Source organism: Alternaria dauci, chromosome 1, assembly GCF_042100115.1.
Source record: "Alternaria dauci strain A2016 chromosome 1, whole genome shotgun sequence".
NCBI classification, from domain to species: domain Eukaryota; kingdom Fungi; phylum Ascomycota; class Dothideomycetes; order Pleosporales; family Pleosporaceae; genus Alternaria; species Alternaria dauci.
Window position 1 is genome coordinate 1,377,329 of NC_091272.1, and position 27,927 is coordinate 1,405,255.

The window sequence follows — 27,927 nt, forward strand, 5'->3', positions numbered from 1 at the left end:
GCTTAAAATACCGTTGCGAATACGCTGCGCCATGATTTGTAGCCAAGCAGAGAGCCATGTGCTGTCTTGTGGTATTTATGTCCCAGCAGGGAGCCTGTCTTGACCGTTGCTTGGAGGTTTAGTTAAGGTTGCCGCCTCTTGGTATGCGGCAATCTATGCGCCTCGCACAAGGGCAAATTGGAATGGCGGGTGAGACATGTCTCACCTCACGAAGCCACGACATTGCGCCTTGGTATCAAGTGAGGTGAGTGTTACCCAGTTGATGAGATGCACCACTGGAGTGAGGGCGTCGAGGAGAAGAGGTACAGAGTCGTGTCTACCTGTAGACAAACGTGCCTGCTCTACTGATGGACGTAAACACCGGCATCATGGTCCGAGGATGGGATGGAAGGTGCGAGGAACTTGACGTTGTGCAAACACCATCCACTACGACCACCACCAAGAGGACTACGGATATTGCAGGAGCACCATGATGGATCCTTCAGACGACCGTCCTGTCGACGCATGCTGTTCTCGCTCTCTTCGCCGACCAGGAGCTTTTGCCGCGAAATGGACGCGTTGTCACGTCGCCACTTGTACCCCAACGCGCCTCCAAATCGCGCCAATCCCCATCTGCCCGCCAGCGACACGGCCCTCTCCTTCTCCAAGCGCTGGAAAGATTTTCTGCATGCGTCCTTACTTTGGACTGACATGTGCTGATCGTCGTCGTCGGAAGCCGCCAGGCGAAAGATCGTCGGCGAAATTTTAGCCTACCTCCAACGGCGCCTTATCGGAGAGCCGATCGCATGTCGAATTCGGGTTGCAGAACTCAACTTCGGGTCCGCCAAGACGCATTCGGCCCATTCTCGCAGATGACCGGCTTCGCACCACGCTACTCATCTCGAAGTCCCATCGGCTGCCTTCCTGTGACGGAAGCTACCGACCCGTCAGGGGGCCGCGCAATCATAGATGATCAACAAGAGATCAGACTCGTAGATCCTTCACCTCTGTCTTGCAGAGTCTTCGTCGAGGGCGCAAACACAGGACTATGCAGGCAGGAGAGGACGGCATGGAAGCGACACTGGGCGGCACATGTCCCATGTCACCTAGACCGTGTTGCCCGCTCCACGCGACCTGTGCAACGACGCACAGGATATAAAAAGATCAAAACTCCGAGTTGCATGCCCAAATCGTGTATGCAGTCGAAGCATTTTGCGGGTCTCCGTGTTGGCGTGCACGGCCAGATCGCCATGCTCAACAGATGCCCACAGGCGACTGAGATTGGTGCTCGCTCGTGCGGATGCCACGACGTTGCCTGCCGTGCATCAGAAACATGGCAACCTTTTCCAGACGCCCGCCGAAAGCCTCGCAAGGCACCGATCCGGCTTGCAGTCCGACAGCTGTCAGTTTCAGGTGGCGAGGGTCATCAACGCCGCGGTCTAGACGAGCGGTTCGGCAGTTGAGGGGAAATTTCCACCCGCCTTGACCTGGTTTCTGGTCATTTCTCGGGTCCGCAAAGCTTTTCAGACCGCGTTTGACTGGCCGAAAGGCCGTCTACGCCAAGCATAGAATATCCTGAAGGACGGTCTAGCGATATGCTGGCCTTGCCTGTGGGGCTTCCGCGACGGGCGCGGGCACGCGCTGCAACGTGGGGAACCACGTTTTGCAAGCAGCCGTGCCACACCTGTCGACGGGCGCCGCAAGGTCAAGGGTGCTTTCCGGCGACGTGGGCAGAACGGCTCTCGGAAGAGTATCCAGAACAAGGAAGTATGTTGCCTCAACGCTTGTTGCACCTACCCAACGAGGTGAGACGGCTTCACAGCCCCCGGCACAAAACAATCTTGTTCTTTGTGACATCAGTGCGAGCATTACGTAGGTCACATGCACGAGCAAATCAGACTTCTCGCGGCACTTGCTGTGGCTGTGGCTTGCCGTGTGCGGCGAATCCACCGCTCAGCGTGCTGTGGCTTAGCACATCTGGCTACAGTATCCGTGGACCCCACTAGGCGTGTCGGAAGTCTTCGCTAGTGAACCATCATGACGGTGTTCCTGCCCGCTCCATGAGCGATAAAAACACGGGCTTGCGCCTCGTTTGCCATCGTCTTTTGGTAGTCCAGAGCATCTCAACCGAGTAATCCTCGTGCTGCAGACTCGGAAACCCGTGTGCATCTGCCATCGCTACAGGCGTTAGCGAAGGGCCTTTCTTCAATGTCCCATGCAGGAATACCCCTGTATAAATCTCGCCGAAAAGGTATGCCTTGGACGTTTTGGGTGGAGCCATGTGGACCGTCTGGCATTTAGGCACGAACCGATCATCTTCTGGAACTCAAGGCTTCATCAGAGCCGGACAAGCTGTCATGTAAGACTAACCATCCGGATCTACGTCCGAGTCTACTAACGGAGCTACCAGCCCGTGTAGGATTCGAGCTAGAACAATCGCTTCATCGCGTTCCAGTCCAAGCAGCATCTTCAGCTATACACCCGTGTACGGAACCATTGGGCAGTACTCACGAGACACAAAAAGACAGTGGTGCACGACTTCCATCCGCCCACTGGTTGACGGAAACCAAACAAACATACCTGGGCGTCTGTGGCACTGTCGACCCGCAATAAACTTTGCTCACTTCCGTACACTGGTATGTCGAATGCACGAGAAGCTTTCTCGCCGTTGCTCTTGGACTAGCTTTGCTAAACTACCCTACTGGTCCAGGGTAAGGAGACCTTTACAGGGTCCCCGAAGTTCCTTTTCATTTCAGCGCACCGCCAAGTCGACACGTGCTTTGGACGAAGCACTATCGCCAATCCCAGCGTCGCTCATAGCACTCATCCGATATCGAAACGTGGCGACTGGACAAGGTCCTTATCCCGCTTTACCAGAAGGTGTGCTAGTCGCAATTCCACTGCAGTTGGGCATGGAGCTGATCAGTGCAGCATTACGACTAGCAGACTCGCCCATGCGACAGCCCTGAATTACCCAGCGTTCCTGCTTCGGATCTTTGCCGAGATTTAATATCGTTCCGTAGACCCTTGCCGTTTGCCGAAGTGTCCCTCATTTCCTCACAACCGTGGATCCTCAATCTTCACACACGACTTCGCAATCCAATCCAGTGGGCCTAGCTACTGCTTCTAACCCAAAGTTGTGCCATCTCGGCCACTCAGCCGAGCGGCTGGCTGACAACACTCTCTGAAGCGACACGGAACACCCGACTATCGCGCTTCCGGCTTGTATGCCCGAATAACCCAACTCACCCAACTTATCGCTCGCTTGCATGACTTCTCCACTCTGGGAGTGGCCCTGTTAGTCATCTTGTTCATTCCCAAGTTCTCGCCTTCCGCAACCCGCATGATGCGTTGATGACTGGTTTCCATTGGCTAACCACGTCTACCTGGTACCACGAGCTGTGCATACCGTTGGTCCGTTCACAGTAGGTTTGTGCTCGGCTACTGCCGAAACCACTTACTCTTTCCCCACAACCACGATATCTTACCCGGAGTTCCTTTTCATAGGGCAAGTTCAACTTTTCATACTCGACCTTCTACAAGCGCTGTGACTACCTGTCAATATGCGCAGGACTCCACCAGGCTCGAGCGGACAGTCACCACGGACCATGATACCTCCACCTAGCCCTTTCACAATGGCACATCCGGCTGCTCGCGCGACTACTCTGACTGCGCCGGCAGTCCCACAGCTTGGTTCCCGGTCTCCAGGATACTCTCCAAACGCTTACGGTCACTCAACTTCACCCAGCACCGCATCTGGGAGCCTTCCAGATCAGAATCACGATGGCGCTGGCCTGATGATATCCCCTACTCAGATATCGTCCGCGAATCTGAATGCTCAAAAACGTGCTTATAGGCAACGGCGAAAAGACCCTTCATGCGATGCTTGTCGAGAACGCAAAGTGAAGGTAAGTGAATACAGCGGGGAGAGTTCATATGTTCGTGGGAAGCAAGTTCTGTGTGGCGAATCCTCAGTGATGCAAGTGGAAACGACCGAATGAGACCGCGGAAGGGGTGACCACGTATTGGCAACCTGGACAAGCATCCTTCACCCGAGTTGCCTCCAGCGAGCGTGCGCTAAACTGCATCCGAGGCTGGCCGAGACGAATAACTCCCCTGAGCAAGTTCAGAGCAGAAGATCGGGCATTAAGATGGCATGTAGCTGACAATCACAACAGTGCGATGCGACGGAGACGTCGGCTTGTTCGGAATGTTCGAGCCGTAACCATAGGTGTCAGTTCACGAAAGAGACTAATCGACGGATGTCATCGATCAAGTACGTACTTGTGGACGGTCACAGCCAGTGAAAGGTCGCTGACTTGCATAGACAGGTTCAAGACCTCCAGAGTCAAATTGCCGAGTTAACACACATGAACTCTCAGCTACGAACCAAGGTCTCGGATAAAGACGCCTGGGATACCGAACGAGCGGATACGAAGCGCAGACTTTCCGAAGCACACGCTGGCACATTACCGGGACCACGCCAGGCAGTCTTTTCAGCTTTGAATAATTTCGACCACGTTCGCAGCAACATCCGCACGCATTCCAAAGGTGTTTTTCCCACGCCGCACAATACACCCAGCAACGCTGTAGTTCCGAATCGATGCCCATGTGAATTACCAGCACGCGCAGACTTTGCGTACCTCGCCCATTCTTACCTCGAGACAACACACGAGTGGTATCCCGCAATTCAATGGCCAACATTTCAGCGTGAGGTGGATGAAGTTTATGTGTCAAAGACATTCGACGGCTGCTCGCGTGAATGGGTTGGGCTTTTCTTCGCAGTACTGGCTTGTGGCTCTCTGAGCTCTCTTACCACGGCTTCCAAAGGACACGAAATGTATGAGAGCGCAACTGCCATGCTCCAACCCTGGCCTCAGGAACCATCAATGACTTTTGCTCAAGCAGCGCTCCTGCTGAGTATATACGCCACTGAGAGCAGCATGCGTTCCGCGGGCTCTATGTGGCTCGCTTCTGCTGCGCGAATGGCTCAAGACCTAGAAATCTGTCCTGAAGTTGGTTGCTGGTCCGGCTTCGAGGGCGAAATCCGGCGTAGGCTCTGGTGGACCATCTATGTTCGTGATAGGTATGAGGTGCTTCTTTCGCGTTTCTCCACTGCTTTGTGCTAACCTTGGTTAAGGATCATCTCTCTTGAAACAAGCAAGCCTATGATCATCAACGAGAGCGATTGCGAGATCTCCCTACCGTCTTCCCTAGAAGACCGCTACATACAACCCAACAACTCGTTCCGCTCAATGGCAAAGCCAGCGCACTTTACTGGCTTTGTGGCTAATATACACATAACACGCCTGTACGCACCATTACACCAGGTCTTAAGATCGGGCGTTATCCAACCTCAGACTTTACAAGGCTTCGATGAGGAGCTTCGGTTAAAGCTGCTAGTCCTTCCCGAAGCCTACCAGCCGGACTCTAGTGCGTTGTTCGACGTAACGGCGCTACCCACAATCTTCTGCTTATTATCTGCTCGCTTCCATATGTACCGGCGCAACCTCAGTCCGCTATCGGCCTCAGCTGAGCGGGCAAATGCTTTGAAGCGCTGCGTCTCGGTTTCTCAAGATACTGCAAAGTACGTATCGAGAGCGTTACACAATCCACCCAAACGGGATTCGGGTAAAAGTTGGGAGGAGAAGGTGACATCAATAGCAAGTAACACGGTGTGTCTGCATTTATGGCGATGTATACTCGTGCTCTGCTTCCGTGGCGAATACAAAGCTGCGTTGGTGTGCTTGCATCTTTCGAGAACTATCGGTAATGTGCGAAAGATCAACTTGGCATGTGGAAAGAACGTTGCGTTTTTCCTGGAGAAGATGTTTGATCGCGTACGCAGCGGCCAGACAAGCAGTCAACAACTGGAACAAGATGAAGAGATGATTGCGTATGTCAGTGCAGACGCTCAAAGTAGCCTCCAGCATTCATGGGTTTGGGTGGGCGACAATGTGACTTCTCCACCCTCGACGCAAGAGGCGACCTCGACTGCCGTACGATCACCAGGCGGAGACGAACCGATGCGAGACGCACTACCCTCACGACCGCCATCTGATTCACCGATGAAAGGTGCCACAGGAGCAGACGACTGGGCTCAGGTTGAACAGATGGTCAGACAGTTGATGGACGAGCACCTCCACCGATCTACGCAGCCGCCAGCCTATTATCCTCCGCCGCATAATCCCGTCAAGCGGGTGCAATTAGCAAATGATGCACTTGCACCGGCGAAACCCACACCGAGCCCGAGCCCTGCACCGTCAGGAACAAGTCGCATCAGCATTGCGAATATAATATAAGACAAGAGAGGATTTTTCAAATTGATCTATGGGGCACAACCCGTTTCATATGAGCGCTTCTGGAGACAGGTGGGAGAATGACGGCTGAAACGACTTGGAGTGTCAGCCTCATGCATATGGCATCATACACCCACCGTGTTTCCTCGTAGTACGGCAACTCTGTCGCCAAGTCTCAAGCGTGGTGCATCCGTTTTAGCCATCCAGACTGTCGGGTCGCCTTCTTGTCAGCGCCACCGACATAAGCAACAACACTTCCGCAGCTAATATTTCGGTTATACTCGAGCAAGCTACGCAAATGTCGATCTTCCGACCAGCGGGATTGTAATTACTCTACTATCATCTTGCGATAGCGCTCAAATCCCAGCTACCATTCATTGGCAAGCCTCGGTGATCTGCATTTCCATGGTGTTTGAACATATTGGCGGAGCAGCAATACATAGAGGCGTAATACTTTTACTCTTGAAGGAATCTATATGTATACATTTATGCAAGCAATCCTATCAGAACACTTCCGTTTTGCGTTACATGACACTTGATGCAGTCGACAATGGTATGGCACAGCATACTCACTCCATTCAGCACTAGTGATGACAGTTACATATTGGAATTTTGGGGATCTCAATTTGGCGCACCTAGGTTCGTGCCGCGGCTTACCCGCAGCCGTGTCTTTCAGCTGCGGGTAAGACACGTTCAATCAGCGTCCAGCAAAAAACCTTGGTTGTTGCCAACACCGAGGTTGTGTATACATGGGCATAGCCAAGGCTGACATTGTGTGTACTACAAGAACGCCTTACTGCAAGAGAGATTTTCGTTAACCAAGTATACACCGCTGTAGCGTAGCTTATGCTCTTGATGTCGTTTGCGCACCGTTCCGGGCTTTCACAGCTGTGCAATGTGACAGCGGGGCGAACACCAACACTCCCGGAGAGATCGTACCTGGCACTGCCCACTACACATGTATAAGACCCCGCTGTTAGCTCCCAAGAAAGCATTAGTCAATGACCTTAGCGTGAGGCGGTGTGGAAACCATTCGTTGCTAGGCAGACAAGCTTCAATCATCAAATGCTTAGCGAAACGCGTGGTACCCCGCTATGACATGTGTCTCCCGCATGAGCACATTGGACGCGCAACCGCGCTCCTGTTTACTTGTCTTATGCCCAGGACAAACGCCTCATGCAGAGCGGACTAGGAAACGTTTGGCTCAGGCGGTCTGGATGACACGGGATCGGCATATGCGCCGTGGAGCGTTGGCTGCAGGAGGGCCGCGCGACGTGTGTCGTATGCATGTGGTGCTATGGTGGGGTAGCAGGGTGAGCTGGACGCGGGCGGCGTGTTTACGCTGCATGCTAAGCACAGCAGCTCCTGTTGAGGGATATAACCTGCTGATTCCGCGGCAGGATTAATCTTGTCAGGCTTCCTGTTTGTCGCTTCCCGCCTTCCTTCCTTCTTCCTTCCACAGTTTCTCCTCGTACCCCCAGAAAACTACTTTACACAACCGCCGATATGGTGCACATCAATCGAGTCGCAACTCACAAGGAGATCTCCGAGGAGAAGGCTCAATTCGAAGCCATCGATGCTACCACTTCCATTAATCTGTCTCCGGAGGATGAAGAAGACGACTACACTGCTACCGTATACGGAAGCAAGTATGCTGCCGAAGACCTGCCGAGACACGAGATGCCTGTGAGCAATCAACGCATGTAAAGCTGTATTGTAAGCTAACGGTGAACAGGATCGGGAAATGCCTCCTCATGTGTACGTATGACGCTGCTTGGAGTGCCATTTTCAGAGAGCGATTCAACATTCGCTATGCAATGACGGCGATCAAATTGCTGACTGCATGCCAGCGCCTACCGTATGATCAAAGACGACCTCACACTCGATGGCACCCCAACACTGAACTTGGCGTCGTTCGTAACAACGTACATGGTAAGATGTCCCATATTTCGCCTATATTTCAAGTGCTAATGCCTGCCCAGGAAGAAGAAGCCGAGAAACTCATGGTGTATGTCCATTGGAGCTGCACTCTGCGATCAGCCAAGTAACCGTATCCTACAGCGACGCCTTCTCCAAGAACTTCATCGATTACGAAGAATACCCCGTGAGCGCCGATATCCAGAACCGTGCGTATATAATACAGGCCGCAAGCTTTGGGGATACTCGCTAAACAACAAAAGGGTGTGTTTCAATGATTGCGAGGCTTTTCAATGCACCGTGTGATCCAGAAGCGAACACGATCGGTACATCTACCATTGGATCTTCGGAGGCTATCATGGTCAGTAAACAGACCGGATCGGAGTTGTAGACTATTGAACTGACACGTTGTAGCTGGGAGTCCTGGCCCAGAAGAAGCTTTGGCAAAACAAACGCAAGGCGGAGGGCAAGCCCTACGACAAGCCTAACATGATCATGAACTCGGCTGTACAAGTTTGCTGGGAGGTATTTATCATTCCGGCTCGCGCAATGTACACGTCAGAAACCACAACTTACTGACTGTATGCAGAAAGCATGCCGATACTTCGACGTCGAGGAGCGATATGTGTACTGCACCACTGATCGCTACGTGATCGACCCCAAGGAATGCGTGGACCTCATTGATGAGAACACCATTGGAATTTGTACTTGCCCCAACATACATCTCATCACAACATACTAATCCCAACAGGCGCCATTCTGGGAACGACATACACCGGTGAATACGAAGACATCAAAGCCATCAACGACCTTCTTGTTGAACGCAACATCGATGTCGATATCCACGTCGATGCTGCATCGGGTGGCTTCGTTGCACCTTTCGTTAACCCCGGTCTACTCTGGGACTTCCGACTTCCCAAAGTCACATCCATTAACGTTTCCGGACACAAGTACGGACTCGTATACCCTGGTGTCGGTTGGGTTGTATGGCGCGACCCCAAATACCTGCCCCAGGAACTCGTCTTCAACATCAACTATCTCGGTGCTGACCAGGCATCCTTCACTCTCAACTTCTCCCGCGGAGCTTCCCAGATTATCGGACAGTACTATCAGCTTATTCGATTGGGTAAGCGTGGATACAGGAAGATCATGCTGAACCTTACGCGTACTGCCGACTATCTCGCGGCGAACCTGGAGTCACTGGGTTTTATTATCATGAGCCAGAAGGGTGGCGCTGGTCTTCCTCTTGTTGCTTGCCGAATCGACGAAGATCTTGGAAAGCAGTATGATGAGTTCGCCATGTGAGTTTTCCCGAGACATTCCGCAGGAATGATGACTAATGATGAGCAGCGCTCATCAACTCCGCGAGCGCGGATGGGTTGTCCCTGCCTATACCATGGCGCCTCACTCTGAGAAGATGAAGATGCTGCGTGTCGTCGTACGCGAGGACTTCACCAAGTCTCGTTGCGACGCACTAATCGCCGACTTCAAGCTTGCGCTGCAGACGCTAGACAAGCTCGACGCGAAGAAGATTCAGGAGCACAGGGAACATGCGTTCGCCATGCGTCGTCGCTCAACCCTTGTCAGTCCCATCTTTAAGAAGAAGCCTACAGAGCACTTTGACGACGACCACAGTCTGCAGGGCAAGACTGGCAAGACACATGCTGTTTGTTAAGTGGGCAGTGCCCTGGGCTTCAGGTTTCTGTAGGAAAGATATTATGGATTCCAATATACATAGATACCACGAATGAAAATATGATCTTGAAGAAAAACAAAGACCTTTCCTACATGTTTAATAATATTGAATTGGATGATGACACACTTCAAATTTTCGGCAGCCCAGCCTAACAAGCTGAATTGATGTTCAATTGGCGCAGAGATATCTCAGAGACCTTTTCTGATAGTTTGCGTGATGGGAGCGCATTTGATATTAAGCGTAATTCTGTCTACTATAGTCCAGGCGGACTGATGATCTAAAGGCTCCGTCTTGATAGCTGGGCTTACAAAGCGAGATCGCTGTACGGACTAGCATCACGGAGACCACACTCATAGCGCTGCTGCTCTATTGGTTCTCTTCAGAGCTATGTAGCATCCCCGGTAGTCGTTCAAAAACACACAACCAACCCTAAGCCTTGACCTCGGCATTCTCAACCCTGACAGGGCTGTGCTCAAGACCAGCAGCCTTCTCATTATCAATATCGCCACGCTCTGCACGGCGTGTGCTGTTGTATTCAACCTTGGTCTTCCAGGCTGGAACACCCGTCATAAACATCTCTTCTACATCTTCAAGCGTCTTTCCAGCCGTCTCCGGGAAAAGGAAGAAGGTGTGGACAGCCATGGCGAAGCAAAAGACGCCGAAGATGAGGTAGACGCGCCATTGGATGTTGACGAAGGCGGGTGGGACGAAGTAAGATAGGGCAAAGTTGAAGATCCTGGAGTGAGGTTAGTCTTTTGTTACGGCGTATGCATGCCATACAAGGGGAAAATCAAAGACCACTTCTGTAGTTGCCTAGGTAGAGTGTTCGATTCTGCCCTTGTATAGCGTGCATGGTTTGTAAGCGGCAAAGTACTTACCAGTTGGAAGAGGTTGGGACGGCAACCGCCTTTCCGCGAATACGGAGAGGGAAGATCTCAGGGGGGTAAACCCATGAGGCAGGGCCCCATGTAGGCGCGTAAGAGGCAACAAAGAGGTATGTGCAAGCAATGACAGCCTTCGCAGGTGCACCGCCAATCTCCCAAGATTGCTCGGCAATATTACCAACACCACCCGGAGGAGCGGCTTTTCCATAGGAAGCCATGAGACCAGCATTGGCGAACATCCAGGTCATCATAAGGAGGGCACCGAGGACAAACATAGGTCGCCGACCCCAGCGGTCCATGAAGAGAAGAGCAGGAACGGTCATCAGGACGTTTATGACGTACTGGACGGAACTTGCAATAAGGTTGGTATTGCCGGAAAGTCCTGCCATTCCGAACACGAATACGATGTAGTTGTTGTTCTTGGACAAACAACTATACAGTCAAACTTCATGACAAAGGAAGGTATAAGGGATATAAGGAGTACCTTCTTCCTAGCTACAACGTTACTACAATTATCTAAACCTACTTTAGCTGGTCACATTTTAACAGTAGTACATCATTACGTTCATACCCGTTAGCTGAGACCAGACCTGTGTGAACACGCCGATGTGGAGGCGGTTCAACATCTTAGGCTTGAGGAGTTCCATGAAAGAGACATCGGAGTTTTGCCGCTCGAATTCGATCATTTGGCGGATCTCATCCAACTCGAGCTTGACAAACGGACTGTTGGGATCTCCTTTACCATGGACTAGAGTAAGAACAGCTTGAGTCTCTTCCCAGCGGTCGTGTCGAGCAAGCCAACGTGGTGATTCCGGCAGGAAAATGAGACCGATAGCAAGGATAACTCCAGGAACCATCTGAATACCCCATGGAACACGGAAGGCCTTTTCTCCATCCATGAAGCTACAGCCGTAGGAGATGTAGTAAAGAATTAGGATTCCCCAAGTGATTGCCCACTGCTGTGATCCTACGACACGACCGCGGCGGGAAGGAGGAGCGAGTTCGGAGACGTAGACAGGAACCTGGGCAGAGCAGATACCGACAGAGATACCGTTGATGAAGCGACCGGCGATGAGCATGCCGATGTTTTGAGCGGCGCAGGAGATTATGGAGCCAATGATCCAGATGGCACAACCGATTTGAATAGCCCTGCGACGACCGAGCTTGTCTGTGAGATAACCGGAGACGAGAGCACCGATGAAAGAGCCACCAGGCATGCTACATGAAGTCAGTGTTTGAGAAATTAGAACACATTGATGAATTCAGCTTACGCAGCAGTGATACCTCCCTGCACATCGGCAGTAGGGCCAGAGCAGTCCTCTTCAGGGCCTGTGAAAGGTGGGCCTTTGGGCCCCTGGTTGAAGTAGCAGCGGTATTGTTGAGTTGGCAGACTGTCAACATTAGCATCAGCTGTGATGGCGGTAGTGAGAGTCAGCATACATGGCACTCATGGAACTGATGTCGAAACCAAACAGTCCACCGCCAATGACCGCAATGGCGGTGATTCCGTATATGTTGCCGATCTGGTAAACCATGTCGGAGTCTTGTCTTCCCGATAGCCCTACAAATGGATATATTGGACAACCCCAAAGGCGGAACAGGCGTTGTTAACGGAGAACAGCCGCGACGTCGGGGCGTGAAAAGGGTTTATATGTCGTGCTCCTCTCGGGGGATACCAGGCGCGCAGCTCGGGTCAGGACAACAACGTGGGAGCCCCGCAGCGGACATCACTTTCCTAGGTAACGTCTATCCTCGTTCGACTGTTGGAAAACATGCTGGTGTGCTTCCTGCCTTGGTATGGTCTCCGAAGGGAAATACGCTGATTGGTGGTGGGTCGACATGGAATCTTGCAGCGGAGTGAAGACATGACAAGCCTGACACGATGGGGCGGCATGGTGCTTGTGTTCACGAGTCGAGTTAGGCGCGGTTAGGGGACAATAGATGCCGAGACGACGGGAACGGGTGGGCAACAGGGCAAAGGAAGGCGTTTGTTGCGCCATGGAAAGACGATAGTGTGATTTCATTGATGATTTAGCTGCAGCGGTTTTGTCGTACCACAGATAATGCTGACGATGGATGACTACCATCTCAGTTCTCGTCGGACCTGAGGCGTGACACTCCGCACTCCGCACAACATCTCGCTCCATTTTTCCTCCAGACTCCAGACGTCCACAATTCTGTCCCAAGGGCACCCCATGGACAAGAAATTTTCTCACTTGGTGGGCCGCGTTGCACTGCAATTCACGCTCAAATCAGCACGGTGTGAGGTTTCCACTGTTGACGTCACCCATCGTGATTGAGACGAGCTGTGGCCAATCATGTCTCAAGCCGCTGGTACCGACCCGCTTTTCTACATGCAATATGCGGACGCTAGTTCAGACTAGGTTGGCGCCTCCCGCCGAGTCAAAAGCTTAAGCTGGATGCCGAGTGCCGAGCAAGCCTGTAACTGTCAAGCTTCAATAAGTCTTGTGAGAGGGCGTGGCATGTTAGCCCGTGGTAAGGCGTTTATCGAGCCCACAGCGGATACAAAAATCTGTATGCTATTAGCATAGGCACATGCCGCCGTATCCCCCGTCCAAACCAGTTGAGGCTCTAGGTGGGGCCTGACCATCGCTGTAAAGCGATTGGACCGATGCAGTTTATGGTGGTGTGTCCAGCGTTACATGTGCCGAGGTTCTAGCGTGGCATGTTGCACCGAATAATTATGTGCCGATACGGAAACACGACCCAACGGTATCAAGGCTTGATTGCGTTCAAGGGTAGGGTTGTCGCGTCCGTTGAAGAGAGGTGGGAGTGAGGAGAAGATATCAGGGCATTAGCAGTCAACTGGGTCGCTACTTTCCCAGCTCATTGGTGACAACACAACGCGACTTCCTTAAATGTGCACAAACGGCGCTCTGAAGTCTTCAATCGTTTATATTCCTCGATGCTGCCGCGCAACACCATACAGGCATGGCGGATACATTTCCCGATGCAGCCTTCGTATGCTTGCCAACTGGACGTCAGCCACCCGCATCGTCCCACGCCCACCTGAGCATTCGGTTGTCGAAGCGCTGCGAATCCACCGCGGACCCGCCAATCTGGATGCAACGCTCTTCTGCGCTTCAGACCACTGCTCAAGGATGTCGGGAAGTGGGTGTATCCATGGGCTGTTATCATGATCAATACATTGCGATTCAGCAAATTGTCTTCTGGAGCATTCGGTATACCTAGCCACTATGACGTTCGAGAATCTTAAAAATGAAATCGTCAAAGAAGGAACAATGGCCTGACATTACTACACGACACGGACGTACCTGCCAAACGAGCATGTACTGTGCGCCAAATAGAGTACAGCGAAGAGCAACATGACACGACCTAAAATTTCCATAGCCTAACCCCAAACGAGCTTCTTCAACGAATATTCAAACTGCTCGAGGTAGCCTGTAGTCTTTTTCGCGTCCGCTAGGCCGATAATGTCCTTTTCTTCTACCTCCAGTGTCCTATCTTCGTCCTTCCCTCCCTTCTTCATCTGATTGGCAATTCTCACAATCTCATCGCAGACCGACTTGACCACCTCGGCCTCATTCTCTGGAGTGTCTCCAGGAGACGACGGAACACTACTCCTCGGTGGTAACGCCTTAAACGCTAAGAAGCGGCCCGCGGAATCCTGCTTCTGGTCCTTCTTGGCGTCGTCTTTGCGCTGCTCGTCGTTGGCGGCCCCTGAATCTAGAGCCCTTGTGTTTCGCCGTATTAGCTCGCCTTGGGTATCTGCTCGGTACCGTATGATGAGGCCAACATTCTTGTCTGTATCCGTATGTCGTTGCGCCAATGTAGACGTAATGTACACGCCGCGCATGAGGCCCTGCACATTCTCAAGCGGGATGCGTTCAAACTCGCGCACCTTTTCTGTGCCCCAGTCGAGACGGCAGAAGTACAGGGCCTTCTCCGTCAGCAGGAGAATGGCTTCCTCGAACGTGGCAGTCTTGACTTGGTTGACAGCGGTGGGTACGCTCAAGGTCCATCCGTGTACCAGATCTTCGTCACGATCCTCAATCACGATACCAGCGGAACGTTCGATGGCTTGTTGCCGTACTTTGCGCACGTCAATGAAGTAATCCGAGCTCTTCATATCCGCTTCGAATTCTGCAAATATGGTATCGGTAGCGCGACCGAGGAGATAGTCAATGACAGCTTGAGCGAAATAGTCGTTGACAATGTTGTTGTAATATCTCGTGAGTGTCAGCCCAAAATCGGTGAGCGCGCCGGTAATCTGTCGTTTTCGGGTGCGCGTAAAATCTCCCTTCAGCGCAGCGGTGCCAGCATACTGCCGAGAGATTGCGTCGCCGTTGTCAGCCCAGAGAGTGTTGAACCACGAGGTGCTAGGGTCGTTCTGAAGGTCGATGTTGTAGCTACCCATTGACAGCTGGGCTTCAAGAGCGGTTCTAGCACATGCAGATTGGACGACGTTGGTGCGGTCCAGGCAGTCCATGCAGTTCGTGCGCAAGACACCGGTCTGCTTTCGTTGCACTTGGTCATCTGAGATTTCCACCCAGCCAGAGGATGTCATGAAGGGTTCGATGGAGTCCATCAGTTTTGAGACATTTTCAAAGCGCATACCACGGCACACGTTGTGGAAGTCGAACCATTCAAAGCCTAGTTGCTTGCCCTTGCCATCAATCCCACCATTCTCATTGAGTGCCTTGGCGTGCTGTTCGTAGAGTTCGCCAATCTTGGCCTCTGTACCGTGTTTGTCGATGAGCGAGTCGCAGTAGATATCACCGTAGCGCGAAGACAGATCGAGGAAATGCTTCTTGAAAGCTCGAGCGTTTGTTTCAAAAGATCCCCAGGTAGAGACCTGAGGCTTAAGGCTGTAGGGTGACTGAGAGAAGAACAGAGGTATTGATCCACGGATTTGGGTAAAGGAAAAGATTTTATCTTGTGTCGTGGTGAAGGTTGGCGATGATAATATCTGTTCCGTTTCCACGCTGTTCGCAGTGCATCCCTCATCGTCTGTCCCTCGTCGCAGATAACGAAGACCAGCCCGCTTGGTCGACCGTCGCGAGATGAGTGTCAACAAAAAGTCTTTACCGTCTGCGAGTGAAGCGTCCGGAGCGGGCGCTTCGCTACTTGCTTCTGTAGTTGATTGCGACTCCTCTTCTTGCTTCTCATGCCACGACTGCAGCTGAATGTCGTTGGGGGTAGCACTCGGATCGACTACGAGGCTGCTCGATTGGCCATCCGCGGTCTTGATAGTAAAGGGTCTCTGGCCGACAAAGCCTTGCATTACCGGGAGGACGAAAGGATGTTGACCAGCATCGATGAAGGGCGAGATGATGTGCTGGTTCCAGAAGAACAGGGGATCGAATTGCTTGAATAGTGGCACACTGGAACTCGGTTGCTGCTGTCCAATGCCGTGCGAGATGTCATAGTCGTAGGAGAAGAAGAAGTTGCCTGATGAAAAGTACATCTTGGTGGTCTGCAGGATCTTGGGCAAGAGAGCTACAGTCGCGGCGTCCTTGTCGCCGCTCAGAGCCTTGGGTATCGCCTCTGGACTAACAGGTTCTGAAATGTCCTTGTCAGATGTTGGTATCGCGTCTGGCTTCGACTCGGTCTTGGGTTGCTCCTCCTCTTTGGGCACCCCAGAGTCAACGTTCTGCGGCATACTCTTCGCGGCCAGGTTCTCCTCGGAGCTCAGCCCTTGCATACGCCTGTTGTCAGCGCTCCAGCCCTTGCGCGAGAACCACTTATCCGCGAATCTGCCATATACACCTTTCCGATGCATGACGTCTTCGGCCACACTTGTTTTCTGGGTCGCACTACCTTTTTGCCCGGTGACAGTGTCCTTCACCTCGCCGAGTGCAGACGAGGAATCTTCTACGATGGAGTCCGTTAGACTAGGCGCGCCATCTTCGCTCTCGCTGTCGATATCATCATCATCCAGCCCTGGTGCGCGATTGCGACGCTTCAGATGATCCCGCGTGGCTGCAATGGCCTTGTCGGCGTCGGCCTGTGAGGAGAGCGGAATAAGGGCGACATCAGTGATCTTGTAGATCGGCTTGCCGCGTATGAGCGCTACTTGTTCGCGGTCGGATATGGATATCAGAAAGTACGAAGTAGCGACTTTGAGCAGTCCTGGTGGCGTGGTCAGCCATGCACGGCACGTCGCAATGCGCGGATGAGTGCACGCATACCAATGATGCCATGCGCCTCCACAGATACGGGCGCAGTATCCTCTTCGCGCCTGTCCTTCAACAGAGGCCCGACATTGCCCTTGAAGTCGACCTTGATGGCCTGCTGCGTCGCCGGCGGGTGGTTGCGGGGTGGGGACGGCTGGAGGATGAGCCCATCGACGGCAGCGAAGATGAGCAGCTTGCGGACCAGGGATGGCATCTTATCGGCGACGCTATGCGCTTCGAGAATTGACCGACTACAAAGAGGACATGGACTCCTTCTCGGGAGGCGCGTAGAGACGCTTGGTGGGCTGGACTGGCATGACGTCGTGTTGCGCCGCGCTAATGTCAAGCTTTCTTACCCCACGCGTCTTCATTTACGCGTCATCGCAGCGTCTGCCATCACCACCGCTGTCCAAGCTGTGTCGCAATCTTCAGGTCACGTCTACCACAGAATGGTTTGAATTGCCGTAATAATGGAATCTTGAACGCCGCTGTTTTTGACATGCAGCCTATCGTTCGGAAAGTGCCCAGCGCTTGAGACCACCAAAGCCGACCAGTGCATGAGCATCCGACCATGCACTTGTGCTAGTGTCGGGGAATGCTCATGTCTCTTCCACTACCCAACAGTGCCTTTCGGTTCGAGTCGCATCTCTCGATAGCACGATACCCAACCCGCCACACATTTGCTCAGGCTCCGTATGTAACATCGAAAGCGCATCTCGGACTTACGCAGCGAGGTTATAGCGTGCTCGCACCGTCCTCGTACATACATTCAACGTCCGAGTTTAACTGCAGAACGCTTTATCAAAGATTGGTAAGAATGCGTGTAAGAGGTGGCCAGTGGAGTTCAGACATGAAGTCTTGGCAGGGCGTTTCGCATGACTTCATTAGGATGAATGAATCGGATTTAGTCAATTAAACCCGAGCATACCTGCAAACTCCCTGGCGATGTACGGCGTTACTCCTCTTGCGATTCCCCGTTTGCTAATCATCGCATCCTCAGCTATACTCAATTCTTCATCAACTTTGCCTGCTGGACGCCTAAGAAATTTGGTTATCTAGTGCCACGGTGCTTGTGGGATATATATTGCTGCTGTTCTACTTCGACTTGAACATCACCAGGATACATCTTATTTATCTCAGTTCATATTGAACATCTTCATACCCATCTCACAACACTCTATCAACTGCAGTCAATCATGACATCTCACTCAGAGAAAGAGGTCGCGCTCATTACAGGTAATCGACTCTTCACGCATCATACACTGAGCTCGTCATTCTGATCACTCGTGTAGGCGCCACTAATGGCATTGGTCTGGACACGGCAATATACATTGCGTCTGCCTCGCCAAACTACCATGTTATCATCGGCGCACGCAACCTTTCGAAGGGTGAAGCCGTTCTGAAAGAGTTGCAAGCCAAACCGGGCATCCAAGGCACCCTCTCTGTGGTACAACTCGACGCCAACGACGACGCCTCTATCGAAGCAGCGGCCGAGAAAGTCGAGCAGGACTTTGGACGTCTCGATGTCCTTGTTAACAATGCTGGTGTTTGCCCAGAGAGAGAAGAAACATGGACCAACCGACAGCTGATGCGCACGATTTTTGAGACCAACGTATTTGGCGCGACCCTCATTACCCAGGCTTTTCTTCCCCTGATGAAGCGCTCATCCAACCCGCGCATCATCAACGTAACCTCTAGTCTCGGCAGCATCAGCTCAATCTCGGACCACAGCGGACCCTACTCTGGTGTTAAATGTCCTGGATACCGCATGAGCAAGGCTGCACTGAATATGTTGACAGCATACCAGTACTACCAGCTCAAGCCGGACGGGTTTAAAGTCTGGACCTACTGTCCTGGCTTCGTAGTAACGGATCTGGGCGGCGACAGAGAACAGAGAATGGAACACGGCATCGAAAGCTCAGAGACAAGCGCAAAGGGCCTGCTGGAGATCGTGCAGGGTGAAAGAGATGCTGATGTGGGTGGGTTCATTACAAAGTATGGACAAAAGCATGACTGGTAGTGACGGCCAGTATATCCTGATGTGACCGACTATAGATTGCGAATTCGTGGCACAAATCTCCAGAGCTTATTTTTCCTCCGTTTCGATCATTCTGCGATGCTCTTGCTTGATGTTGTTGATGATCTCAGACATATAGTAGCTCATTTCCGAACGGGGTGTTTGTTACCCCGCTTTTCTCCTGTCAGCTCTGCTACTGTCATCGCTTCTGCCATCAAGCTACCACTTACTCGATCCAAGGTTATGCTCTCATCGACACCGTGCACAATGATGAAGTGATGCGCGTCCGACACTACCAACTGACAATTCTGCACCTTCTATGTTGAGAAGTTCCCATGCATGTACACTGCTCCCACGTGGCACGATCGACCAATCGCGAGCTATTGTGAGCGCACGCGTCTGGCTAGCGCGAACCGGATGCATGGCGGAAACGACTTCAACATCTGAGCTCTAGTGCGAGGCATTGCGGGTTGAACGGCATGGGTAAGATGGCGTATAAAGGCCGAGCCTTGTTGCTCGCGGGGTTTTTGTGTGTCTTGAGTGTCTCGATTTTGTACACGGACTTGAGTTACAAAGGAACGAGCAATATGTTGAGCCCTTTGGTACGCATCGAGGACGAATACATGGATCTAGCAAGTGCTGATCATGACAGGCTTCCGCGAGCGTCGTGCTCTTTGCTCGTTTGTTTACTAGTCACCAAAAGCTTCTCAAAACTAATTGCGTCCAGAAACCGCATTAGCGTCAAAGTCTGATATCCGCTTCAACCACATCCAAGTCGTCGGAACACACAATTCATACCATCGCGAGGTCTCCCTTGCTGAGCGAGCTGTGTTCGAGAAGTATGTTCCCTCTCCAGAGGATTACTACTACTCGCACGCCAATCTCGATAACCAACTGGAGCACCAATCCGTGCGCTCTTTCGAACTCGACCTGCACTCGGATGAGAAGGGCAGCCTATACTATCCCCCCGCAATCTGGACGCTTTCGAACTTGACCAACGCGAGCACACCTTATAACGGCGATGTTCTGAAGAAACCAGGTATCAAGGTCTTTCACGTCACGGATTTTGATCCCGACTCTGTCTGTCACACCTTTGTCGACTGCCTCAAGCAACTGAAGAGCTGGTCAGATGCAAATCCAAGACACGTACCTATCACCATCGACCTGGAGCTAAAGACCGATGCGCCAGCATGTCAACTAGGCGGCGTATGCCCCGGCGAAGCAACAAACTGGACGCTTCCCCGCCTCCTAAACGTCGACGCAGAGATCCTCTCCGTGTTCCCCAGCTCACAGCTCATCCGCCCCGACGACGTGCGCAAGAACGGTCTCACCCTCGAACAATCCATCCTGCAGCACGGCTGGCCAAAGCTAAAAGACGTACGCGGCCGACTCCTATTCTTCTTCGACAACGACCCCAAACCCACTGATCCCAATTCGCCCCGCGAGCTCTACCTCACCGGCGCACCATCCCTCCAGAACCGAACCGTCTTCACCAACGCACTCGAAGGCGCGCCAGATGCTGCATTCATCAAGTACAACGAGCCGCGCGGAAACAACAACACGGCTGAGATCCAGCGCCTGGTCAAGAAGGGATACCTGATCCGAACCCGTTCTGATATACCTATCGACACGGTCCTGAATCGCACCACGGAGATGCGGGATAGTGCATTTGAGAGCGGTGCGCAGATTGTTAGTACCGATTTCCCGGCGTGGGGCATGAGTAGTCGGTGGGGCTGGGATTATGTGGCTAGGCTCCCTGGGGGATTGGCGGCAAGGTGTAATCCTGTGATTGCGCCGGAAGGATGCAAAGATAAAGATCTTGAATAGATGGAGCGAGTGAGGTGATGGATGTTGAACTAGGTCTCCGACTCTCGACTCGGCGAACTAAGATGGAGAGAATACAGCCCACCGAAGTGTCGTGTCGGTGTCCCATGTCCAGTGCTTTCGGAAGCAATCAAGGGCGGTCATCTGAAGGACGATGCGTGGAGGGATGCACAGCCAAAGTACCAAAAGTCATGTAGGCGTCGTGGAGCTGTATATGATGATAGTATAGTCGCCGCATTTGGGAACGTATTCATCAACCCAATTAATCTACTTCACAACCAAAAACGACCAAAGTCTCAACAACACATCTCTTTATTAATCCACCCAGCTCATTCCGCCCAACGCGGCGCTATTTCTATGTACCTCCTGCACCTCAGGAAAACCCCCAAAAAAAAAGAATTTTCAAAAACATACACACCTGGTATCAAACGCAAAAAGACACGTGTATATTCCCCCAAAAGACAACAAAACACTCCATCCAGATGCATGAGAAGACCAGTATGGACAAGGAAAGTAACGAACATAGAGCAGTATTACAAAAGCGAAATTTGTATCGAGAATATGGTATCGCAGAAAAAGGTCCTCTTGAAATACCCCCGTTGTAAATCGTGAAAAAAACGAACGCCACGCTTGCTCGCAGTACAAAAGCACAAAATCGATAGTAGTGACGAGGTGGCGCGTGTGTGTTGTGTGTTGGTGCGCTGTGTTGGGCGCTCTCCCACATCTGTCTCTTTGTGTTTGTGGCTTAGTACCTCAGCTTACCCAGAAGACTGAAGCAGTATGCGCACTCCCTCTCACTCTTCATTTGCACCATGAAGACCCTTGCTCTTGCACCCAAGACACCGCCAGTCTTGCCTACTCCACCCACCTCACCGTCTTCGTTCATGTGGTCTTCCCAAACACTGACGGCGATACCGCTGCGTGCAACACGTTCAAAGCACGTCTCGGACAAAGTGACGTCAAGCAATGTCTCGCCATGTTTCTTGCCAGTGAGCAGAATGCGTCGCTCCTGTGTGTGGTCTCTTGTGCCGGGCGCGCGCTGTCGTGGGTTAGGCGACGATGGCTCGCTTGGGTTTGGTGACGGCAGCATGATCGTTAGCCGTGCGCTGCCCATGTCGCGCCATTTCTTAAGTGATTCTCGCTCGTAAAGCCTGCACTTGGTGTTTGTAATGCCAGCTGGTGCGCCGAGCGCTCGCGATCCATCACCGGTAGGTGTAGTCGCGCCCGAGCCAGGTCGAGAGTTGGAGCCGTTATCGAACGAGGAACCTGTACTACGAGATCCGAGAGTCGAGTTGCGGATGCTGAAGACGCCGCTCTTGCCGAACGAGAAGCGACCCAATGCCGAGCGGAGAGCAGAATTCATAGTGCCAACGGACGATTCGGTGGCTGCGGAGATGGAAGCAGCGCGTGTGCTTGACTTGCGGTAGCTGCTTCTCCTGCCTAGTGTGCCACCCAGCCAACCGGAAGACTCTGTGCTTGTCCTAGCTGCGTTCTGACGGTCCATTGCCTCGGCCCAGCTCGATTGTCCGTAAGGGCCGCGGGCGTTTTGAAGTGCTATGTAGGTCGGGTTGTTGATGCGGGACTGGTTGATCATGGCATATAGTTGCGAGCATTCCGCTGCGTTACGACTTCTCAACATGATGTTGTTGCCAGCTTTAATGCGCGACTCCGCGGTAGGTGGTGAGCGAATGGAGATATCAATGGCCGTCGATTTGCGCAACGGCACCAGAGGGGTAAGCTCAACCGCAATTAGGGGAGCACCTCCTTCTGGGGTGATGATCTCGTCGCCGTCGGCCAGGAAAGGCTTAGAATGGTTGATCGAGATCTCGAAGACCTCGATCTTGCCTGGCGTGACGACGATGCTACATTCGTCTGGGTGCAGACTGTCCCATCGACCAGCATCAGACCAAGCGAAGATGGATGCAATGGTCTTTGAAGCCTTGCCGGAACCCTGCGGAACAGCTCTGTATGGTGTGTTCGACGCGGATTGTGATGGGGTAATGGTGCCATTGGGAAGAGTGTAGATTGATGCGGGAGGTGAGACTTTGGGGAACTTTTTGGTTTCCTCTTCAACCTTCTCAGTTTTCTCAGTCTTCTCGACCTTCTCAACGGGGGCAGGACGGCTAGCTTCTCTGCCAGTGGTGTATGTACGCCCAGGGTACCCGCGTGGCCCGAGGTATCCGATTGGCATAAGTGGCATGGGGACATCGTCATCCAGCTCATCTTCGGACGACTCGGAAGTGAGACTTTCTTCGTCTTCCTCGTCTATCTCGCCCTCAGAGGGAGATTCTTCTTCGCTCTCGCTTGACTCCTCTGTGCAGGTAGAAGGCTCATACTCATGCTTCAAGGGCGACGATGATCGCCTCTTGTTCTTGAAGCCAGGTAGTGTCGGGGTGAATATTGGCGTCTTAGTTCCCTTGAGGGTTACAGGGGTTGCGGGACTCGGGGATCGGTGTGGTGGTGTTGGCGGTGCCTCCTCGACCTGTGCTTTGGGTTCCACGACATCTTCGACGGTTATATCGTGGCTCTTTCCATGCATCTTAGGTGGTGCAGAGGCTGAGGTCTGTCGTACATTGTCGTTTTCATCCTCTGCATCCTGTGTTGGCGTCGATGGACGGCTTGACTTCCTTTGTCTCGGGATGCTCGGTAATTCCAGCGAGGGAACAGAGGACACTCGCCGGTTTGCTTGCGGACGCTGTGGAGAGGGAGGCGAGCCAGGTGGTGAGATCTCCGAATCTCTAACAGTGTTCTTGTCTTCTTCAGAACTGTATGATTCGTCGGATTCGTCAGAGTCATCTACTTGAGAGGATGGCATCCAGACACTGTAGCTCTTTTGAGGGCGTTTCTTAGTAGACTTCCGGCGTGGTTTACTCTCTTGCACCGGCGATTTAGTCGGCTCCGGCTCTGCCGGATCTTCTAGCGTGATTTGGCGGGACGGTCGTGCTGCGTGTGGGGAAAGGGTGGGGTTCTTAGACAACCTCTTAGCCCTTGTTCGCTTCAAGCTCGAAGGTGATCCAGTGCCTTCCGCTCGCACTGCCTCGTCAAGACCACGGGGCGTTCTGTCAGGATCGTTGAGGAGTTGGTAAGCCGTGTGCGTGGCATCGACGGGCGTGTGGGGCTCTGAGTCGTCTGCGTTAATGTGAGAGCCGTCACCACTGGGTGGAGTGATAGGTGAGATGGTACGGGACTGGCTGCGCCTATCGGGGGTGTCGTAGTGCCATACTTTTGATACTTCAGTATGTTGCTCGCCAATAGGGATGTCAATCTCATGTGGACTTGGTGTCCTGCTTTTCTGTGGAGGTGTAGATTGAGTCGCAGCTGAAAGCAGGGAAGATGATCCCTGGCTGCTGGCCGGTCTTTGCGCATTGTTGGATGTAGCCTGATTTTTCCTGACTTCCTCGATTGGGGGCGGAATGGGATTGAGACCGAGCATTTGCACCCATTCGAAACCGGCCTGTTCATCATCGGATATCAAGGACATGACTTCACTCCATTCTGATCCGTCGTTTTGTGTCCCGCGGATCATGACGATGATTTCGCCTTGCAAATCGCCATTTCGTGCAGAGGCGTTGCTGAGCTGAACAGGTGGGAGGAGTAACCAGCGTCCTGTAGGGTCCACCTCGCAGAACAGCAGGTCACCTCCGGCTCCCGTGCCTGGTGCGTTGTCACGGAGCAGGAGCTCAACGCGACAACTCATTTCCTGACCACTTGAATGGAACAGGTGTAGATCGAAATGATCTCTGGCTCGCACGCAGCGCGTGGGATCAACCCGGACGCCCGCCAGGGGGGCGAGACTTCGGGGATCACGGGCGCGAGTGGGATCAACGCTAGCCGCAGCCTCGTCTTCGAGGCGGGCTTGTTCGTCGTTCGACCGCTTGCGTGCTGCCGCAACTAGATCCTGGAAGATCTTGGAGATTTGCTCCACTCGTTCAGAGGGTTTCACGTGGTTGATGCCCTGGATTGACGTTAGCATTGCATTAACACGAACTGGTCACCTCAACATACCTTCAAACTCTTCGATAGATACTTTAGTCGCACCAGCGGGCGCTTGAGCATGTAGGCGACGTCGACACGCTCGCCGTCGCTGTTGACTACGTATCCTTCAGCGTTTCGCGGCATGCCTTCGTCCCATGGCGCGCCGTCTTCTGGTCCATTGACGACCTTGGCTGGCTTGAAAGGATCGTCATCTGCTGGTGCAAGACTGATTACGACGTCTTGGAAGCCGAGGCGCCATGCGGCGATGTAGTCGGAGTAGACTCGCTGCGCGCTCTGAGCCCAAGAGATGAGCGCATCGGAGTCTTCCTTGGGAACACGCTTGTGCAAGCTCTTGAGTCGCTCTAGACAGACTCCCATGTCAACAATTGGCTTGGTTACTTCACTTGGATCTGCTTTGGAAGAGCGAGAGAACAGGCCAGCTGCGATAGCAGACTCGGACTTGGAAAGGACACAGCTGAGAAGGACGGGAATAACACCATCGACCAAGGTGCGGAGCTCCCGCATATATTTCTCTTCATCAGTAGAGAGCTCTTTCATGATATCGTCAATCGTGGCAGTGGCCAAGCGACTTCTATTAGTACGGATACTCCGGGCAGAGACGATGCTCTTAGACTTTGAGTTTGCCCTGGGCATGGAAAGCACGGACATGAGATCCGCATGGCTGGCAAGTTTCCTGCGGCGGGTACTCTGGCGACTGATGATAGTCGAGGTTTCCGGGTTCAAGTACGAGCCTACTTCTGATGCAGGTGCTCCGGGGACGGTGCTTGCTTCCTCGGAGATGGTTGTGATGGTATCAGAAGCTGGCGCCTGCGATGAGTGTGCTGACCGTGACGAAGCAATAGTTGAAAGGCGCTTGCCGGTCGAAGGGAACATACGCGGCCCTAAGATATGTCGTGGTCGCAAAGGCATAGGCACAGCATCAGGCACAGGCATATCAACAGACGAAGAAGGCGCAGAGGAAGCAGCGTCCAAGTCAGTAACGTCATCCTTGGGTATATCGTCGATGGATGTAGATTCGCGAAGGGGAGAGGACATGGACCGACCCTTGGTGGGAGAGTATTGGCCGCGCTTTGCGCCGCGGCGCTTGAGTGAGGGCGTTGGGGTGACGGACACTTCACTTTCCAGGTCCTGGGTTGTCGTCTCAGTCGTGGCATCTGAAACGACGGTAGACGGAGTCTCATCGAGATTTTCGGTGTTGATGGTCATCTCGCGGCTCGAACGTCTTCTTCGCCTTCTGCTGCCTCCACCACTACCACTACTGCGACGGCGGAGCTCCTTGACGGGTTCGTCCCGCGTCGGTTCAGTGGACGCACTGACTTCTGACTGCTCAGCCTTGTAGGGCAGGTCGAGAGATGAGACTGATTCCTTTGACTGGCGCCTTCGTGGTGACTTCCTGGCGGGCCCATCTTGCGTTGTCTTGGTGGAGGTAGTAACCTCTGATCCCTCGACCGTAGCGGGCAGATCAAGCGACGATACAGACTCCTTGGACTTGCGTCTGCGGCGCGAGCGCGTCTTCTTGACGGGGATCTCGGATGTTACGTCGGTGGATAGTGTGACTTCGGATCTGCTGGCCTTGGAGGCGGATTCTGGGCTCGACACCGATTCCTTGGACTTGCGTCTGCGTCGGGGCTTGGACTCTGCCAATGGGTCCGGGGTGCTGCTGAGCCAGGCTTCTAAGCGGCTTCCCGGTGGCTTTGTGGGAGTGGTCGTCTCTGGGGCTGCTGGGATGATCAATGGTGTAGCAGCTTCCTCCTGGGTCCTTGGGTATGACCTGCGACTCTTCTTCCGTGAGGGCTTTGGCGCCGGCTTGGTGCTCTCGTCTTCTGTGCGAGCGCCATTACTTCTCGGGCGGCGCCGGCGCCGTCTCTCTCGCAGCTCATCGTCGCGCGGCGAAGTGATGCGGCTCTCGCTAAGCGACGGGGCTGAGCTCTCTGCGTACTCGACTGTGACAACATTGCGGGGGTCGTCGCTCTGTACTGAGCCGGATCGTCGTCCTGTTCCTCGTGTCCATGGTGTGAAGGGCATGAGATCCTCTGCCGACAGGGACGCCCGTGGCGATGTCCGCGCGCGCCGTCTGCTACGTCTGACTCTCACAAGCTCCGACTTCTCCTTCTCGGGCTGCGGCGAAGTAGAACCCGAGGGCGCCTCATCGCTTTTTGCACTCTTTGCGCCCTTGCCGCTTCCTGCCCCGCTGCTCGTCGGGCGGGGGTCGTTCTCTGCGCTCGACGGTTTCGATGGTCGGCGGGCCTTGGGCGGGATTTTGACCTGTCCTGTGCTCTTGGCTATGTACTCGGCAAAGGGTAGGAGGGGGTTTGACTGGGGCGTGACGGGAGCCAGAGGCTTGAGCTCAGGGCTCGGGGGCTTCTTGGGGATGATGCGAGAGGGGCGCACCCAGGCATTGGGGATTGTCTTTGGCAGGGGGCGACCGGCGGCATCTTTTGGCGGTGACTGTTTGGCGCGCCAGTGCGAGTCGCTGATGACGCGCTTCTTGGGCGCTGTGGCAGTGAGCAGGTCCTCGTCGAGTTCATTGTGGGGGACGGGTGTCTTCTTTGCGCTGCCCGGGCGCTCTGGACTGGCGCCGACCGACTTGCCTCGCTCGTGTACGGGCCGCCAGTTGGGTTTGTCGTCGTGGGGCTTTGTCTTGGGCGTTGTCAGCGGCTTGGGCGAGGCAGCGGGCTTGGTCGTCGTCGTCGTGTCGGGGGCGGAAGGGCCGGCGTCGTCTTTGCTCGCGGCGTCCGGGTCGACATCCTGCTGCCAGCGCTTTATCTTGTCGCGCACATTTGCGGGCTTGTTGATGCCAATGGCCTTGGCAAAGTCCTTGCCGTCCATGGCTGCTTGTTTGTCCGTCGCGCCCATCTTCTTGCCCGGCGTGCCATTTCTCTTCTGTCCAGCCGTATTCTCAGCGTCACTGGGCCGGGGGGAAGCGGGCATCGAGTCCCAGTGTCATTGGAGCTGCGGGCAGGCGTCGCGGGGACGGAGGTACTGTCGATGCGCGAACCCGGGCGTCGTGGGGGGTGTGTGTGTGTTTGTGTTTTGGTGTTGTGGTCCGGTGTGTCGTCGTGGCTGGCGGGCCGTTTCCAGAGCTACGCTACGCCCAAGCTGCCTCTGCGTGCGTAGATGGGCGGGGCGGGGCGCGCAACAACGCAGACAGCGAGTG

At 53.5% G+C, this 27,927-nt stretch overlaps 8 protein-coding genes across 8 annotated transcripts; 5 read left to right on the forward strand and 3 right to left on the reverse strand.

The window, feature by feature from the left end:
• Positions 1-2,258: 2,258 nt before the first annotated feature.
• Positions 2,259-2,989, forward strand: ACET3X_000438 (uncharacterized protein; the record flags this gene model as incomplete). Its single annotated transcript, XM_069447733.1, has 4 exons — positions 2,259-2,338; positions 2,390-2,615; positions 2,690-2,859; positions 2,911-2,989. The coding sequence occupies 4 exons, from the start codon at positions 2,259-2,261 to the stop codon at positions 2,987-2,989; spliced, it is 555 nt and encodes a 184-aa protein (XP_069310680.1).
• A 553-nt stretch (positions 2,990-3,542) lies between these two features.
• On the forward strand, positions 3,543-5,373 carry ACET3X_000439 (uncharacterized protein; the record flags this gene model as incomplete). Its single annotated transcript, XM_069447735.1, has 5 exons — positions 3,543-3,887; positions 4,158-4,255; positions 4,307-5,065; positions 5,120-5,290; positions 5,340-5,373. The coding sequence occupies 5 exons, from the start codon at positions 3,543-3,545 to the stop codon at positions 5,371-5,373; spliced, it is 1,407 nt and encodes a 468-aa protein (XP_069310681.1).
• A 2,411-nt stretch (positions 5,374-7,784) lies between these two features.
• ACET3X_000440 (uncharacterized protein) lies at positions 7,785-9,870 on the forward strand (the record flags this gene model as incomplete). Its single annotated transcript, XM_069447736.1, has 10 exons — positions 7,785-7,964; positions 8,014-8,036; positions 8,129-8,210; positions 8,261-8,286; positions 8,340-8,404; positions 8,459-8,556; positions 8,610-8,720; positions 8,785-8,899; positions 8,947-9,496; positions 9,546-9,870. 10 exons carry the CDS (start codon positions 7,785-7,787, stop codon positions 9,868-9,870), a joined length of 1,575 nt encoding a protein of 524 aa, XP_069310682.1.
• Positions 9,871-10,320: 450 nt separating this feature from the next.
• On the reverse strand, positions 10,321-12,310 carry ACET3X_000441 (uncharacterized protein; the record flags this gene model as incomplete). Its single annotated transcript, XM_069447737.1, has 6 exons — positions 10,321-10,627; positions 10,770-11,207; positions 11,331-11,678; positions 11,733-11,993; positions 12,047-12,166; positions 12,216-12,310. The coding sequence occupies 6 exons, from the start codon at positions 12,308-12,310 to the stop codon at positions 10,321-10,323; spliced, it is 1,569 nt and encodes a 522-aa protein (XP_069310683.1).
• A 796-nt stretch (positions 12,311-13,106) lies between these two features.
• Positions 13,107-17,218, reverse strand: ACET3X_000442 (uncharacterized protein). Its single transcript, XM_069447738.1, has 3 exons — positions 16,949-17,218; positions 13,985-16,889; positions 13,107-13,924 (listed from the first exon to the last, which is right to left on the reverse strand). Exons 1-2 carry the CDS (start codon positions 17,145-17,147, stop codon positions 14,149-14,151), a joined length of 2,940 nt encoding a protein of 979 aa, XP_069310684.1. The 5' UTR covers positions 17,148-17,218; the 3' UTR covers positions 13,107-13,924; positions 13,985-14,148.
• Positions 17,219-18,129: 911 nt separating this feature from the next.
• Positions 18,130-18,953, forward strand: ACET3X_000443 (uncharacterized protein; the record flags this gene model as incomplete). The annotated part of the gene is made up of 2 exons (XM_069447739.1): positions 18,130-18,169; positions 18,226-18,953. The coding sequence occupies 2 exons, from the start codon at positions 18,130-18,132 to the stop codon at positions 18,951-18,953; spliced, it is 768 nt and encodes a 255-aa protein (XP_069310685.1).
• A 584-nt stretch (positions 18,954-19,537) lies between these two features.
• On the forward strand, positions 19,538-20,777 carry ACET3X_000444 (uncharacterized protein; the record flags this gene model as incomplete). The annotated part of the gene is made up of 3 exons (XM_069447740.1): positions 19,538-19,552; positions 19,603-19,630; positions 19,678-20,777. 3 exons carry the CDS (start codon positions 19,538-19,540, stop codon positions 20,775-20,777), a joined length of 1,143 nt encoding a protein of 380 aa, XP_069310686.1.
• Positions 20,778-21,519: 742 nt separating this feature from the next.
• Positions 21,520-27,701, reverse strand: ACET3X_000445 (uncharacterized protein; the record flags this gene model as incomplete). The annotated part of the gene is made up of 2 exons (XM_069447741.1): positions 21,520-24,729; positions 24,780-27,701. 2 exons carry the CDS (start codon positions 27,699-27,701, stop codon positions 21,520-21,522), a joined length of 6,132 nt encoding a protein of 2,043 aa, XP_069310687.1.
• Between the last annotated feature and the right edge of the window lie 226 nt (positions 27,702-27,927).

What these genes read in the sequence shown, in the direction of transcription:
- ACET3X_000442 (XM_069447738.1), bottom strand. Translation starts at nt 17,147, where the DNA reads ATGCCATCCCTGGTCCGCAAGCTGCTCATCTTCGCTGCCGTCGATGGG. An exon ending in GGAGGCGCATGGCATCATTG is followed by an intron (nt 16,890 to 16,948) that starts GTATGCGTGCAC and finishes CCACGCCACCAG; the next exon opens with GACTGCTCAAAGTCGCTACT.